The 13,031-nt window shown below is 33.8% G+C and overlaps 1 protein-coding gene across 1 annotated transcript; it reads left to right on the forward strand.

The window, feature by feature from the left end:
• Window positions 1–4,010: 4,010 nt before the first annotated feature.
• Window positions 4,011–6,136, forward strand: LOC118034990 (ethylene-responsive transcription factor CRF1). Its single transcript, XM_035040472.2, has one exon. It carries the CDS (start codon window positions 4,669–4,671, stop codon window positions 5,701–5,703), a length of 1,035 nt encoding a protein of 344 aa, XP_034896363.1. The 5' UTR covers window positions 4,011–4,668; the 3' UTR covers window positions 5,704–6,136.
• The last annotated feature ends 6,895 nt before the right edge of the window (window positions 6,137–13,031 follow it).

Raw genomic sequence — 13,031 nt, forward strand, 5'->3', positions numbered from 1 at the left:
CTCAGAAACAATTGCTATAATAAACAAAGTGGACGAAGCCAATGAGAGGGGGGGGGCTTGGACGGCTTTTTTGTTTGACACTTCCTTCAATAAAATTATTGTTAGTCACATACCAATACGGTCTGGCCCATGGATCGAGGCCCAGTTTCTGGAGTGAGTGAATTACCATGTTGTCCTAGCAAGCAACTTTGTTGTAGTTCTTGAGTACGTGGAGAGAGAGAGAAAAAATTGCTATAAAACAGGTGTCAATCGGACACGTTCTGACCGTGAAAAGTTATAGACTCATGCACCTGTTAAGTTTTTTTATTTTAGATAGGCTAGTTGACTGATTTTCTCAAGTCCAAGCGTCTAAACTCTTTTTATATTGCACTTTTATTTTTAATTTTTAATAAAACTCATTATAATTAAGATAATTAACGTGATATTTAAATATTACTAATTTTTTCATAATTTTCAAATAAAATCATAGCTTTTATGGTAATATTAAGAATTACTTTATGAATTATATATATATATAAAATTATTTGCATAGTTTTCTCATTTTAATTATTCTTCTATATTTTTTAATTCTATCCCATATAAATTACCAAGTCATGATTTTGCATATTTTTAAAATTTTCTTTTTAGATTATGATAATTTTCTATTTAAAAAGATAATACTTTTTTTTATAAGAAAACACATTCTTTTTCAAAACAAAAAATAAATACATGAATAAGAAAAAGACAATTTTGATTGAAGAGATATATTTTTTTCATTCTTAATTCAAACTATTAAAAATTTTTATGAATGTTTATTTTAAATTCCTATAGTTTTTATTTGAATAACTTTCAACTAATAAAAAACAATGTTTTTTTTTTAAAAAAAAATACATGAATAAGAAACTAAAATTTTGCCTAACAAAATATATTTTTTCCGATAATTTAAGTTGTTTTCTTTCTTATAAAAAATCTATTTAAATTGCAACATAACTAAATCAAAATAGATTTTTAAAATTGCCTCATGATATTGCACAAAAATAATATAATTTTACATGAGTTTGGTGAGTTGGCTTAAATATTATATTAAATTTATCGACATGATAGTTGTTGTTATTTTACTAGAAGTACATTCTAAACTTTTTAGCTTAACTAGTTATGCTAGCTAATGGTCTTTAATTTTCAGAAAACATTGAGATAAAAAAACCCTTCATACATAAATAAAGATATGCTAAAAAATGATTGATAAAATAAACAATCCATACAATCCATTAGGTAAATTTTCCATATAAATTTTTCAATAATAACATATGTATTAATTAAATTCACATAGCATCCATATCAACATTTGATGACGGCTCTGAAAACTTTACAAAGATTACGTTTTTTTCAAGGTTATTATGCGTTGGAAAGAGTAGATGGTTGGGTTAGAAAAAAATACATGCGAAACAATTCTTATTTATAGATTTAAGTTTAAGTTAACATTGATGATGGAGGAAAATATATAGTTTCAGGAGATTATGTTGCGTGTTCGCAAAACTTAGAGAGGAGCAAGATGATTTATTTTTATGAAGAAATAAATGACTTGCCTTGGGTTGGTGATGAATGGACCAGATTTGACTATAGATAATGTACGTATATGAGTGTAGCAATTAATTCTATTAGAGCTTTCGTGACTGTTTGGCATTGCGGCCAAACCAGCTTTTCAAAAAAATTTAATTTTTTTTTTGCTAAAATTAAGTGCGGTTTATATTTTTTGGATCGTTTTGATGTGCTGATGTCAAAAATAATTTTTAAAAAATGAAAAAACATTATTAGCATGCTTTTCGGCACGAAAAGCTATTTGAAAAGCAACCGCTACCACACTCCCAAACACCCTCTTCAAAGGGTTCAGATGAATATGAGCTTTTAAGGGTTCAAATAATCATACAAAAACATGATTAGCGTCGAATCAACTCTTGAGAACTTGTCAACAGCTATGAATGGAGAAGCATGCTGGCTGTTTACCACGCTAATGACTGGCTGTGAAGACCTAAAAATTGTTGACTTATAAAGAGAGGCCACGTACGGATGTGCTTTAAACTTTAATAACCAGTTCAGATATTTAATGCTGCAGACTTTAGAAAAAATAATAGTGAAACAAAAAAGAATCTTCTCATGCTAATTTTCCGGGTTCTTCAAATGAAAATTATCAAAAAAATAAAAATTTAATTTTCCTCAACGTTACTGTTAATTACCACTTAATTATATCGACAGCTATATGTTCAGATTTAGACTCGTTTGCACCGCTATTATGAGCGGAAAATAGAAAAAATATTTTTAAATTACCAGTAGCACATCAAAAATATAACTATATGAAAATTAAATAAAATTAATTTAAAATAAAAAGATTATTTTTTTTCAAAACAATCCACTAGCAAGAACATGCATTGAAAGTAGATCTTTACCATCACATCACTCCACTCGCTTTATTCACCCAGTTAGCTAATGGAACGGAAACATTAAAATCATGGAAATAAAATCATCACGTTCCCATTAAGAAAAATCAAGATGCATAGACCAGTAGATGCAAGGCACTTCTCAAGCCGAATGAATTGAAGCCAGCTAATACGACACTGGATTTCCATGGCTATACCCAGCAAAACCATCAAACCAAAACCATGGTTAAGGAAACAAAGAACAGTGACAACCACACATTAATGAGAGTTTAGCAAAACAAATTTACAGGCATCTCCCGAGCTCGATGACCTGAAGCCAGCTAAGATAAAAACATTGGATTGCCATACATGGTCAAGATTAGCCAAAAAAACACTAGGAACCCATAAAAATTAAGAAAAAAAAAAGAGAGATAGAGTTATAAAAAGGCCCCAAATTCAAGGTTGCCTGCCACGTTGATCCTAGCTGTAAAATTTCAAAGGGATAAGAATATATGGTAAGAACAAGTAAAAAACCACACTGAAGCAATGAGCCAGCACTGAGTGTAACGGCAACTAGATCCTCTAATCGCAAAAGACAAGAACATCCCATGAAGGTTTAACACTTTATGAACAGTAATTAAGGGCCATTAAACGGGGTTATTAAAACATTGCTAATATTCTTAGTCAAACGAAAGACTGAACTGTGTGTCTGGTCTCACGTGACCGAGAATCCTCAATTCCAAGACTCTTTAGCCGAGCCTGCAGTGAAAAACACAGCCTGCTATTGGTTGAGCGGCTTGAGCCCTCTCCCCCCGGGCCGACCTTTCCACGTGTAGGAATCCTGCTTCCCCATTTACGTAGCTCCTCGTTCAAAAAATCTTGCCTTCTCATCCGGGTTTCTCTCTACACGACCTGTCGTTCAGTCAGCATCTCATTACTCACTAGACACTCACTCCACCCCTGCGAGGAAACACAAACAGCACAAATCTTAATTTAGACCCTGAACTTTATAGAGACTCCCAGATAAGTCTTGAGCTCTGAAAGGATGAGCTTCTGATTTTGTAGCCATCCAAAAGTATTTTGAAATGTTTTTCAATGGTTTTGAATTTTGAAAGATGATGTAACAGATAAACTCTTGAATCAGATTTTGAATATTTTTAAACACTTATAATCAAATATATAAACCCGCAACAGAAATGAATTGTGGTAGGAACAGATTTTTTATTTCAATTGGAGTCTTAAAAGTTCAAGAACAGTATCAATTGAATCCACTTCCATATACCTTTTAATTTATCTCAACCAAATTGTATGCTTACGAATGAAAAATTATTTTATTTTATAAGTTAATTACTAGGTCTTGTTAAAAATTGTCAAGGACTTTGTAGCAAAGTCATTTGAAAATATCCACAAGCTCAGCCGGACATAAAAAAACAATAGACTGAATTGAAATTTAGTTTATCAAGCGAGGACTAACATGAAGCAAGCCCAGACAAAAATTTTGGAAATTAAAGATTAAAAAATTAAATAGGGATAGCGGACCGGGTTAATGGGTGTTACGGATTAATTGGGATCCTATATAAAAGAGCTGTTTTGGTATCCACCCACAAACTCGACTGTGCTGGCTCTCTTATCTCTCCCTCTCCCTCTCCCTCTCTCTCGTTTCTTGAATCCTCCCATTTCCTTTCTAGTACCAAGAAAAACACTTTGTGTTCCTCTGATTCCTTAACAAAATCTCCTCTTCACTTCCTTCTCTGAGTGATTGTGTGCAAAAGCAGTTTGTCTGTACAACAACGGCGGCGGCGGCAGAAGAAGGCAGTACCGCTGGTGATTCTAAACATTTTATTCCTTTATTATTCCCTTTCTTTTTCTCTCCGGTAAAGCTACCAACTTTCTTTCAAAGAGACTTTCACTTTTGCTTCTTTCTATTACTGCCGTAGTTCTTGGTGTCTCCTCTGTCTTTCCCTTTCAGTATCACTCCCTCACTCGCCATATGTTCTCATTTCTCTACTCTTATAGCTCTTCCCGGTTTAGTGTCTTTAAACAATCCTCTTGTAACTTTCCTTGAAGCTTCTCTTCCTTCAATAACCACAACAGGGTCTCTTTATATCCATCTCCTACCTATCTTTCTCTTTATTCTCCTCGTGTCCAGTCTCAAAAAGAATCTCTCAATCTTCTTTTGGGTCTTTCTTGTATTCTTGCACCCGTCCTTCCTGTATACTCCCGGCTTCATTTTCCGTGCTTTGCCACGCGATAAAAAAAGAAACCCATCAAGAAAATGGATCATCCAGTCAAGTTTACTGAGCATAGAAACCAAACCAAACTTACAGCCCCATTTTTGTCAAACCCGGTCCAATACTCAAAACCACCAAAGATTGTGCGGATATCAGTAACTGACACATACGCAACTGACTCTTCAAGTGACGAAGAAAACGAGGTTTCAAGAGTCTCTTCTCGTAAGCGACATGCGACAAGAGTCAAGAAGTTTGTCAATGAAATTACGATAGAGCCATCAGCACCCCCATCAAGAACCGCTGATTGTGTCACAAGCGACACCGGTTTGAGGGCCAGACCGTCGAGGAGTGCTAGGAAGAAGGTTCGCGTTGATGTGTCTCAGGCGAGACGGTTGCCGGCGACGGGGGTGGTGGGGAAGAAGTTTAGAGGGGTGAGGCAAAGGCCTTGGGGGAAATGGGCGGCCGAGATTAGAGATCCTTTGAGACGTGTACGGCTGTGGCTAGGTACTTACGATACTGCTGAAGAAGCTGCTATGGTTTATGACAATGCGGCTATTCAGTTGCGTGGAGCTGACGCGCTCACTAACTTTGTCACTCCTCCGGCGAGATGTTCACCGGCTGCAGCCACGTCCGGGTACATATCCGGTGATGAGTCAAATAGCAACCACAATGTTAACAATGACAATGTTAATGTTAGCTCTCCAATTTCAGTGCTCCGGTTTAGTGAAGAAGCCGAGTCTCAAAGTTTCGGTTCAAGCAGAGAAACTCGAAAGACCGGAAATGAAGTCCGGGAAGTAAAGGAGGGTTCCTGTGTATCGGAAAACTTTTCCGACTTTTCGGAGCATAATTCCTCTATCGACAGTCTGTTTCCTCCAACAACCGACATTTATGAATGCCAGGGTTCAGTGAGGGGTATTTTTGAGGAAACAACATTTTTTGCTGATGGTGGGTTTTTAAAAGATGATGATTTTAGGGACATGGATTTGGATTTCGGGTTCGGGTTATCTAGCTGGAACGTTCAAGACCATTTTCAAGATATTGGTGATTTGTTCTGGTCGGATTCTCTTATAGCCATTTGAAGATGGCAATAACAACATATGAACGGCATTTCTCGTATCGGCATTGCTTTTTCCGGCACCGTCAGTTTTGTTTCGGCGAGAAGCATATATCGGTCGTGTTTTTTCCCATGTAGCAGCTGTACCAATTTTGTTTGTTTTTTGTTTTTATTTCCCTTTTGTTTTATGTAAGAGTTTATTATGTGAAATATGAGTATTAGTAATATAAAAATTAACTCCGTCACAGTAACGGTGATGGTAGAGTTTGGCTACGTGTGCCTTTTGTGACGTTTTATTGACCTTTGAGAAGGCACATGTCCAGTGCACGTGACTGGTCACCATTGTTTTTGAAAAGAGAAAACATGTTATAAGCTAGTGGAAGACAATCTTGCCAAAATAATGTAAGGTACAATTCGAATAAAGTCATGAAGGCCTCGTGTGATTTTTATTTTTTTTATATCACTTTGCTGTGTTAGTTTTTGTTGGCTTCTAGATTTCCTTTCTTTTCTGTCCAGTGAGGACATTTGGACGAATAAATATTTAGCGATGCATCGAATTAGCGAAGTATTATTTAAGAAAGTAATAAATTTTCTTTATATTTTTAAATTATTGTAATATGTTAATGCTAAAAATATTTTTTTAAAAAATTAAAATTATTATTTTGATATATTTCTAGTATTTTTTTAAAAAGTAATAATTAACTAGAAATTATATCACGCTTTCTTCTTCTTTTGTTTTAGTAAAATTGTAATGTTTCTTGTTAAAAAAACATAGCTGATATCAGTAATTGATTTTATTAGAGTTTAAATCAACCACTTCAGCATGCATAATTGAATTTTAGAGTAGACAACAAGAAAAATAATTTTTCATGAACTTAATAATTTAAAAATAGATGAAATGTTTAAAAATTAATTGAAATGAACTTAATTTGAATACAAGAAACTCTAACTACATGGTATGATTTGGGGTTAAAAATATCTTAATAATCCAATATAATTTATTCTCATGTTACCTTTCACTGTAATCTAATTGAACTTTGACACGTGGGACATGTTCATTTTTTTAAAAGAAGAATTATTCAAATGGGTATCTTGAAGAAACATTAATAAATGGAAAATAAAAAAAAGCTATAGGATTTTGGCGAGAATCGACGGCATCTAGGATACAGTTAAAGGTAAGGAATGGCAGCAGCTGCAGCCTACCAGATAGCTAGCGGAGTAGTGATCAGTCAAGCACAGTAAGGCTAGTGGTCGTGTCTCTAGTGACTCAGATTTTTGCCATGGCAGCAGTAACCAAAAAAGGGGTTAGGTCAGAGTAGACTTATGTTTCTTATTACTACACCGCATGTTTATTTTCATGATAAAATAAATGTTCGTTGCAGAGTGATAAAAGATGATGACGTTGTTAATAATTTTTATATTTTAGTATATTATAATAGAATAATTTTAATAAAAAATAGCATATATATATAAGTGATATATATTACCGTTTCTTTGAGAATTTTAATCTCATGAATTCAAAAATTAAACTAAAAAAAAATATTTAAATAGAAAATTATGTAAATATTGTTATTTTAATTTATATAAAAAAATTGAATAATTTAAAATATAATGTTCACCTCTTAACCGAGTAAAGCTTTTATATATATAAACTTAGATTTTTAAAAAAAATATATATAAAAAATTATTGAATACGTAGGAGGAGGTCACGTCAGATCCATTGTTGAATAGATTTGGCTACAAATAAATCCAAACTTTGCCGATTCACACAAAAAGAAAACAATCTGAGAGGATCTTCTTATATGTCTGGTTAACGGTTTTGTTTCTTGTATCACCTCGTTCAGTGCAGCAAGATGGCAACAAGGTTAATATTACATTTCAAAATATATTTTATTTAAAAATATATTAAATTAATTTTTTATTTTATTTTTTACATCTACGATTTAAAAATAAAAAAAATAATATTTTTTTTTTAAAAAAAATAACAGTACATCAAATTCAATATGTCCGCTAATCCATCACAGCTGTTATGGTACAGTTTTGAATGTTGTGGCCCTACTGGCACAGTACCACATTTTGTGCTTATTTGGACCCTCCATTTTGGATAAGAGTAACCCTTCTCTCCCTTTTACTAGTCCATCGAAACTGGGCCTCTTAATCTTCCATGTCCCAAAAATTGTTGTTATTTTATTTCACAAGCTAGTAGGTTGCTTTTGGAGCCACCTTGCACTCTGCCTATATATATATTATTTATTTTTTTGTCGAAAAATGGACTAACTAAACACATTTAGTGGTAAAATAGGTGTGTATGGAGAATAATAATAATTATACCTTAAAGAAGGAATGTCATAGTTCTTAAGTTTATAGACATATCAAGGGATTTCCATCATAAATTGAATGTGTTGAACCAAACCAAACTCTAAAAAGTGAACAGACAAGAATCTGTAAATATTAAGGAGCGAAACACGATAGCATCAAGGATTTTTAAACTCTGAAAAATAAATCTTAATTAACAAGGAGAGAAACACGATCGCATGCATGATGGATTTGTAAATAAGTTTTCAAAGATAGCCATTTTATTTTATTAGTAAAACCATGAATCCAACACATGAAAACCCAGATGCTACGTGCACTCTCTCATGAAAGAACACGCCTTGCTAATTTTTTTTTTTTTGGATTCAAGGAAACCTTATCTTTTAAAAAACACATTTTGTGAGTCCAACTAAACGAGTAAAATCTTGGTTGTCCCAAGTTTTTATAATAAATGCAAGCCCTGATTCGAATTCAAGATCTATTATGTAGATCTCAAGCCCTTTAATATCACACTATATCTCTTGAGGACACTTTTAAAATCCTGCTTGTCCTAGGTTTTTACAAGAAGTGTATATCCTGACTCGAACTTGAGATCTGCACAAGCTTTTTATCATCACGTTACGCCCGTCCTTGGGGACACCTTGCTAATTAAATTGCTATAAAAAGGGTCTAAGAATTCCCTTCATCATGTATCGGCCTGGGTTACACATGTAGCTCTGTTGTATAACTAATATTGTCCATCACATTCCCTCTTGTAACATCCCCTTTAAAGATGAGCAAACAAGGGGGCAAAGCTGCATTCAACTAGCGAGTCGTGCTCGGTGGTCACGTGAGATTTTTATGGGTTTTTTTTCTTAATTTCTGCATAAAAATCGCAGCGTTCCCTTTCCTCCAGCAGTACAGGCACCCAGTTGGGTATAAGCGTGGCAGTCAAGTTTCTCAAATTGAAATAAAAGAAGCCAAGACGCATTATCGTGGGTGGAAAAGTAGGGCAAGAGGTGTCAAATTCAAGGGAAGAGAACAAATATGTGTGGAAATGAAATTAAGATGGATATGCAAGTGGTAGATAGATAGTAATTTATGGTATCTCATGAAGTGTGCTGGATGATATAAATGCATGCACTCTTCTCGAGCACGCACTTCTTGTGCCACTTACCAAGTACCCATGCAGGCCTCTGGAATTTCATGAACTCAACAACTATGATCATAAGATAATGTTTCCAACAACCTTTCAACAGGAAATAAATTATTGCTATTCTTTTGTTTCAGCCAAGAATGACTTCTTTTATTCTTGATTATTAGAGGTGTTTGTAAGTGTGATAATAGTTGTTTTTTAAAGTATTTTTTTCTTATTTTTTTAAAATTATTTTATCATACCAGTATATCAAACAAAGCTAAAAACATAAACAAATAATTATAAATAATTTTTTTTTCAAAATTTGTCCATCCCTTGTTTGTAATACAATACCAAATAGAAGCATATGAAAAAATGGTACCAGGGAGTATACTTGATATACAAGAAAATCAATTAGTGAGACACCTGCAAACCCGTTGACTTTTATTTTTTTTGTTTTTTTTACTAAAACGATGTTGTTTTATTTTTTTTAAAAAAAAATGACCTAATAACCCGGTTAAAATCTGAAATCCGGACCTTGGATCAGGCGGATCTTAAAACTATGACAATAAAACATCACAACTAATGATAAGTATGTACTGTTCCATCTCTCCATTAATGAACACAACGTTTAACAACTTTTTTTTTTTTCCAACTCACCACGATGTGATTTTCAATCATTACTTCACTCCTTATATGATAACTTGATATAATTAAAGTCTACAAATAGCTCAAATCACTTAGCATTAATAGCTATACAACGCAAAAACAAGTCTACGTAACGAGACTTAATACACTAAGCCCATTAACCTACCATGCAAGCCACATAGCTGCATTGCGAATCTTATCTTTGTGCTTCTCTCACCTACTGTATTGCTCATCTTCTCTTTTATATTTACTAATTTAAGCTTAGGAAGGTCTTATATTTTGATAGGGGTTTTTGCAAGAAAGTTTGTGTAAATTATCTTAGTATTTCACCAACTAGTGATGAAGCTTAGTCACTCTATTTTTTTTTTTTTTTAAATCTATTCAGAAATTTCAAAAAAGATTGATTATTTTTTCACACAACAACCTTTTAAAATTTAAATATTATGTTCCAACCCGCCAATCGTCCCATTATTGCTGGTTCAAGTGGTAAAAATAAGATGAGTTTAAGATACAGGACAGGTGCCCCGTGCACATCTAGAAATCAATTCTTCAACAATTTTAAATATAAAGCATTATTTGGACCATCTGTTTGGATTTGGGCCGTGATTTTTGTCCCCAGCTCACTAATCCAAAGATTACTCAAAAAAGAAAGAATAAAAAAAAAAAAAAAAAAAAAAAAACAGGGTTCCATACTAGGTTCCCCAATCCTTCCCATCAATATACGATAATCGTGTTGTTGGGCTAGTGAACTAGCCTTATCTGATGCAATATTCAGTGATGGGCCTATTTTTGGATTCATTTTGTAAAAGCAATATTGGGGCTGTTTTCCTTCTCCTAATCAGAGGGACATTTTAAAGATTTAAAGCCCATTATAAAATCCCATTCGATTATAGGAATCAAAACTTAAGACCCCATAGGCCCATCAAAAAACACCTCGACTTGGCCTCTGCATTATAAGCCTGTTTTCTGCAACATTCGAGAAACCAGCTGTTTTCTTGAAGCCGCGGCGGGAGCCTGTCCCAAAGTGGTTTTTTTCCTTAAAAAAAGAAAAAAGTCTTCTCGAGAACAAAGCTACGGTTCAAAGTCCAAAAAGAGGAAAATTAACCTTGACAGGGTTTATCCTACTTCACCAAAAACCTCAATTTTTTTATAAAGAAAACAGGAAATGGAGGAAGCGCGTGCAAAGCCCGTGTGTGCAGAGGAAGCACTGAATCTGTTAAACTGTGTAGCTCAGTCGCCTTATGATCAAGACAAATGTGTCCGTCTCTTGCAAACTTTGAGAGAGTGTGTTCTCAATAAGGTGTGTTTTAGCTCTTATTTCTGTGATGTTATTTATTATTATTATTTTATTTTACATATGGGTTTTGGATGTGAAGAATTGTGTCCATCATTGTCAGTATAGTTTTTGGTATTGGGTCAATTATCAGATTGATTATCCTTTCATAGAAAAGACTCGAGATTTTTGGTGATTTTATTTCGTGGAGAAATTGGTATATAAATTTTTGATAGAAATGAGGCAGATTTGAAGATGTATTCTTCAAAGGTGAAAAAACATTGTAACTTTGGAGTTGTTTGGAGCTTTATTTTTGTGGGATTTTGAGTTGATGATTTTATTTTGGAACTGAGGATTAAACTGTGAGCAGCACACTTGGTTTTGAAGCTTTCTTGCCATGAATTTGGCCTCTCTGATGTCAAAACTATATGCTATTGTGTTGTGCAATTAGCTTTTCTCTATGTCAAGCTTGCTACTGATGATACTTCCCTTTCACTGAGTCTTGCATTATATCTTCTTTCATTCTTCAATTTCTTATATGGATTTGAACTCTTTTTTCACAAATCGTCGCGTTACTTCTGCTATCCTGGTCTGTTAATAGCAGAAGGGTGGAAATGTGGCCTCTGATTGGTCTTGAGAGCATTGGGTTTGCTTTCCTGGTTCAAATGCTAGGATCTGTGTGATTTCCCCTATTCTCTCTGGGTATGATACTTGGATATCTTAAAAGGGCGGGGGCAGATGAAAAATTCATTGATCTTTAAATTTTCCCTGGATTTATCACTATAAGGTTGGAGATTTCACTTCTTAAAGAAATTCCATGGGAATAATGGTAGCGTGATTCGAATTTGCCATGATGAGATGTTCCTCTTCTTGATTTGGCATCTGGTGAGGTGCCAGAAAAGATGCTATATAGCTTCAGGGCCTAACAAAATATCATAGAAGTTACTAATGAAACTGGGTATTACAGTATAGATAACCAAATATAACTTAGTGACCGTGAATTCTTGCTTCAAGAATATCATGCTCAAATGTTGATGAAGCCTTCAAAAGTACTTGAAAATCAAGCTCTGAGCTGGTTAAAGCTCCTTCATAAAAATGCTCAACCTGGGACTTATAGAAGCAATTTACTCATAAACAATCACATGTCTTTGGCACAACTCCTTCTGGTCAGTGACCTTATTTTATGACTGTTCAAATGGTTTACGGGATTATAAAGATTTCTTGTACATTTATGTGCTAAAGTCTTTCCTTCTTAAACTGTTCTTCATGAGTGATACTTTTGTACAGAAAGTGAAGAAGTTCTCGCTAGCTGACCAGGACCAACAGGAAGCAAATTCAGTCTTCAAGAAATCTTAATTGAGATTCTGTGCTGGTGGCCTGGTGGGATTTTTGTCTGAGGTCTTTTCAGATATTTAGTGTTGAGATACCTGTTCTCTCCCCTTCAATTGTGAAGGCCTGATGGCTATCTTCTAGTTTTACTGTTACAAAACGTTATAACCTATCAAAAACGCTTACCTTCACTTGATTTGGACTGGGAATCCATTTGGACGTTAGAAAGCCGACTTGTAATTTTCTGGATGCTGCAGATTAATGCAAAACCCTATTTTCTGCATTTTTTTTGCTATTAAGATTGGTGGAGAATGAAGGGCAACAAAGGGAATTAATATTTATTTATTTATTTATTTTGGAATTTTGATGCTGGATGGCTATCCTAGATTTTGTTACACAGGAATATCAGTATTTATTATTTAGCAGTTAAATTAGAAACTTCTTTATTCAATTAAAGACCTGCTAGGTTTTTCTATTTCATTTGGATTGAGTCTCTCTTCGTTTGGTCTTTTCAAGATCGAGTGTGTTTCTTTTAACTTGAACAAAATTCAAAAAAATATTTTTTAACTGTAATGCTAAAAAAAAATGGTAATGCTAAACAAGTGAAGGTATTTTTTTTTAAAAGTATATTAAAAAATATATTTTTTTAACAAATATTTTTTATATTAAAATATTA

The sequence above is a fragment of the Populus alba genome, chromosome 3 (assembly GCF_005239225.2).
Source record: "Populus alba chromosome 3, ASM523922v2, whole genome shotgun sequence".
Taxonomy (NCBI): domain Eukaryota; kingdom Viridiplantae; phylum Streptophyta; class Magnoliopsida; order Malpighiales; family Salicaceae; genus Populus; species Populus alba.

Excerpts from the sequence above, each read along its gene's own strand:
- LOC118034990 (XM_035040472.2), top strand. The coding sequence starts at position 4,669 with ATGGATCATCCAGTCAAGTTTACTGAGCATAGAAACCAAACCAAACTT.